The sequence below is a fragment of the Tupaia chinensis genome, unplaced genomic scaffold (genome assembly GCF_000334495.1).
Source record: "Tupaia chinensis unplaced genomic scaffold, TupChi_1.0 Scaffold143422_1, whole genome shotgun sequence".
NCBI lineage: Eukaryota > Metazoa > Chordata > Mammalia > Scandentia > Tupaiidae > Tupaia > Tupaia belangeri.
In genome coordinates, this window is record NW_006203266.1 from 404,818 (window position 1) to 409,697 (window position 4,880).

The window sequence follows — 4,880 nt, forward strand, 5'->3', positions numbered from 1 at the left end:
TACATACTTACATTTGTAAATCAAACAACATTATATTTATAATTCATGGCTCAAAGAAGCCAAATGAGCATATCTAATAATGAATATAAAGAAATAAAGCTTACATCTATGGTTTTGAATGCATAATGATTTTTGTACTGCTCAATTTCAGTAGGATGCAATAAAAAGATCTCAGAGTTTTCACTTCAGGTTCGCTAAGCTTCTTAAATTTTGAGGTTAACTGCTTTTAGCACTTTAGGAAATTCTCTGTAGTTATCATTTTGAGTAGTGCTTTTGTACTATATTCTTTCTACTCTTCTTCTGGGATATCAATTAATATGCATATTAGAATTTTAGACTGTGCTCCACATACATCCTTTTTTTTTTTTTTCTTATTTTCATTGTCTATTTAGGACATTTGTTATTTACCTGTCTTCTGATTTACATTTCCAGTCTTCGACTGCCATAAAATATTTAGAGTGCTATAAAATTTAGATATTGGGCCAGCAGGTGCCATGTTAGTGAAGACACTGGGTTCCCACATGGCCAACCATAATTTGAGTTCCAGACCTGACCTCTTGCTTTCTCACTTTTCCTCTCTCTCTCTCTCTCTCTCTCTCTCTCTCTCTGTACGTGTGTGTGTGTGTGTGTGTGCTCTTTTCAAAACCCTTTCAAATAGGATTATTAATGCACAAAAAGTGAAACATTTTTCTTATTAATTTAGCATAATATTTTAGACATGTTAAAAATATATAATTAATCCTCCACAAAGATGTTATTTTAAAGACATAGACTTCCTTTTTATTATTTTTAAATTTGATAGAGGGTTCCTACACTCACCAGAGAGACAAAGACAAAGAGACAGAGAAAGCACTCCCCATGTGGAGCAGTCTTACCGCAGTCCCTTCACTATTTCTCCTTTCAATATTTTGGGCACACACACACTCACACATGTGCCTGGAATGTTTTTCAAGTTATTGGATACAAAATTCAAAGCACATATTTGGCCATGTGGGATAAAGTCATTTTAGCCACCACTGTACTGGCTGGCTCAGACATATATATTGTAATAAATTACTGCTATCATTATTTTGGAAAATCTCTCTAACATCTATTGATACAAATTCTGCTTGCATTTTCACCATTTTTGTTTGCTTGTTTGGGGAGAATTTTTTTTTATAGGGAGTGTGTGCTCAATGGAGAGACAGAGAGACAAAAAGTGAGAAATCACCCTCCTCCCAGGAGGGTAGGGGATGGCCACTCCGCAATCCCTTTTCTTTAGGATTTTGGGCACATATTCACACATGCCTGGCATGAGTTTTAAGCCACTGGGTTCAGGACTCAAACAGCAATCAGCCAAGTGGGAGTCAGCAACATAAACATTATACCTTCTGCTGATCCTGTTCACCAGTTTTTACACATTTTAACCATCGTTTTCTTAGTAAGAGTGAACAACAAAGCTTTAGCTTTATTTTCCTGTAATCTTGCATTTTAGTTAATAAAATAGATCATCTCTATAGTTTAGAGGACTTGTAGACAAAAATCTAGATGTGATTTTCTCTGAAAGGTCTTTATTCCTTATGTTTCATCATTAATTATTTTCTAAAAAGCTAGTTGTGCCATTAATTGCCTGGCTGCTATGTTAGTGTTAAAGAATAACTCATGTTACAAGCTTAAGTGGAGGGAATAAGAAAGAAATATGTTTAACCTCAAAATAGTACTATGAGTAATATTGAGTATATATACTCATATATATATATATATACTATATGAGTATTATGAGTCAATTTGTTAATAATCAGTAAACTACAGACAATGTTGACTTTATATATGTCAGTACTCCCATCTTATTTCTCCAGTTGTCTTTTTTGGAACAGCCCCAGACAGTCTGAAAAGCCAGATGTTCTTTATACACTCTTTTAACCACATTGTAGGCATTAGATTTCATTATAGCATCAACATTTCAGGTTTCCCCTTAACTCCCATAACTTGACTCTTAATTAACTTTGTTACTTTGTGTTTTTTTTTTTTTTTTTTTTACAATTAGTGATGATGATAGTCAATTAGTATCTCCTCTAAAGACATCTCCAGGGCCCTATATTACTTCCGAGTAAGTACTCTCCTTCTTATTAGAGAACAAAGATCTACAGTGATGTTGAGACAGGCCTGTTTTTCATTTAAGAGAGAATAAAAAACTGTAGGTAGTAATCAGAATTCTTAAGACAATTATTTTGATTCTGATAAGTAACTTAGATGTTCATATTTAAGTTGTGTTAAGATCAGGCATTATTTATTTTATTTTGGAAGAATAAAAAAATTGTTTGAAAATGTCACGTGTATGCTGACTGGGGAAAGAAAGGGAGAAAGAGAGACCCACATTTGTGTGTGTTTGTTATTAAATATCCCTAGACTGTAATGTGAACAAGATCTTTCCTGAGAATGAGAACACAAAGAAGAAATACAGGTTGGAAAGAAATTATATATTTATGGAAAAATCATTTATATTACATTTTGGGTTAATGATAAAAAAGAAAATTTTCATAATGCATCAGCAAATAGAAACCTTATGGAATTCATGAAAAGTAAGTGTTTTCAGTATTTTGTTGTTTTGTGTACACAACAATAACTATGTAATATATTCTGTTCTAAATACATTTCAACAAGATTAAATACATTAGATTCAGAATTAAAGAAAAGAGAAACAGTTGAGTCAATAAATTCAAAATTTTATATAAAATTTAAACTTGATATTTCTATACTAAGTAGGGATTCACATTATACTAAAATTTACACACATTCTTTCCATAGAGATATTTCTAGTTGGTAATACCAAAGAATGCAAGGACTATCTAGTACTATAAAGGATGTTCAAAAACTAATGGAAAACACACATCATAAAAAAGTTATGATGCTTTTCCAGTTTTTTGGCATCAAAATACACTGGCACTTTAATTCTATTTTCATAAACTTTTTGAAGTTCCCTCATATACTACCAGATAATGACTTTACAAAAAAAGAGCATTTACAATTCTTACTCTGAATAGCTCTTTAACATGTAGAAGTACACAGGAAAAAAAAATATTGCTATAAGAAACTGAACAGAATATAAATTTAATAGAGGGATCAACCAAACTAATCTAAAAAAATTGTCTTGTGTATTCAAAGATATCGCAAGAGTTATGTCTTAAAGTTTTAGACAAAACTTTAAACCAGAGAAACATGTAGATACACCAGATACTGACAAAGCCATTCTTTCCCAATTTTAAAATGATCTGAAAAGAGAATTAGAAAAGCGCAGGTTGAGAAAACGAGATGAAATAAACTGTGTCGAGTGTGGGGCTCTGACTTCTAGGTAAAAACGGTTAACAGGGTAAACATTTCAGTTGAGCTTCTTGAGTCTTAAGGTATAAAATTCATATTCAGTGAAATCTTTTTAAGCAGAGACTAAATTCTTTTTCCCCCACAGATCAGATGGAATTAAGACATTTAACCATGAGTAACTATACCATGGTGACAACATTCATTCTTCTCGGACTGACAGATGATGCAAACTGGCAAATTGTAGTTTTCCTTTTTCTATTTCTCACATATCTATTGAGCATCATGGGAAATCTGATCATTATCCTGCTCACTTTACTGGATTCCCACCTCAAAACACCCATGTATTTCTTCCTTCGGAACTTTTCCTTTTTGGAAATCTCATTGACTTCTGTCTTCATCCCTAGATACCTGGTCAGCATAGTGACTATGGATAAAACCATCTCCTATGATGCTTGTGCTGCACAATTATTTTTTATAATTTTCTTCGGAGCATCTGAGTTTTTCTTATTGGCTGCCATGTCCTATGACCGCTATGTGGCCATCTGCAAGCCCCTTCATTATGCAACTATGATGAGTAACAGAGTTTGCAACCAGCTAGTTGCAGCTTCTTGGTTGGCTGGTTTGTTAACAATCTCTCCTGGACTTCTCATGGGCCTGAAATTGGAATTCTGTGATGCCAATGTCATTGATCATTTTGCCTGTGACTATTCTCCTGTACTGAAACTCTCCTGCACAGACACAACAGTCATAGAATTGTTAAGTTTAATTTTAGCCATTGTCACACTCATGGTTACATTGACACTGGTAATGTTCTCTTATGCACATATCATCAGAACAATTCTGAAGATCCCTTCTGCCCAACAGAGGAAGAAGGCTTTTTCTACCTGTTCCTCCCACATGATTGTTGTCTCCATCTCTTATGGCAGCTGTATTTTTATGTATATTAAACCTTCTGCAGAGGAGAGGGTAGCTTTAAACAAGGGGGTAGCAGTACTCATTATTTCAGTTGCACCAGTTTTAAATCCTTTTATATACACCCTAAGAAACAAGCAAGTCAAACAAGCCCTGAAAGATATAGTAAAAAAATTGTATCTTTAGGGCCAGCAGATGGTGTGGTAGTTAAATGCGTTGGACACCCACATGACTGACCAAGGTTCAATTCCTGCACCTGGAAGCTAACTTTCTCACTTTTCCCTTTTTCATTCATTTGGTATACTTCTGGTATGCTTTTTGTATTTTTTTTTTTATTATTTATTTTTGTTTCAAGTTCTTCTTTTTTTTTTTTTGGAGTGGTTTTCTCTATAGGGTGTGTGCGCTCACCAGACAGACAGAGAGAAGCATAGAGACAGAAAGCGAGAAATCACCCCCCAGGGGGGATGGTCATGCCGCAATCCCTTCTCCTCCATTCTCCTCTTGGGATCTTGGGCATGCACGCACACGCGCCCAGAGTGAGTTTTAAGCCACTGGGTCCGGGACGCGAACCGCAGTCGACTACGTTGGGAATCCAGCGACATAGCCATTATGCTAACTGCTGGTTCTCTCAAGTTCTTTTATACATTCAATAATGTTATTTAGCTTGC

General features: G+C 34.6%; 1 protein-coding gene across 1 annotated transcript; it reads left to right on the top strand.

Moving 5' to 3' along the window:
• Nucleotides 1-3,471: 3,471 nt before the first annotated feature.
• LOC102490862 (olfactory receptor 6C74-like) lies at nt 3,472-4,398 on the top strand. Its single transcript, XM_006163889.1, has one exon. The coding sequence runs from the start codon at nt 3,472-3,474 to the stop codon at nt 4,396-4,398; it is 927 nt and encodes a 308-aa protein (XP_006163951.1).
• Nucleotides 4,399-4,880: the final 482 nt, after the last annotated feature.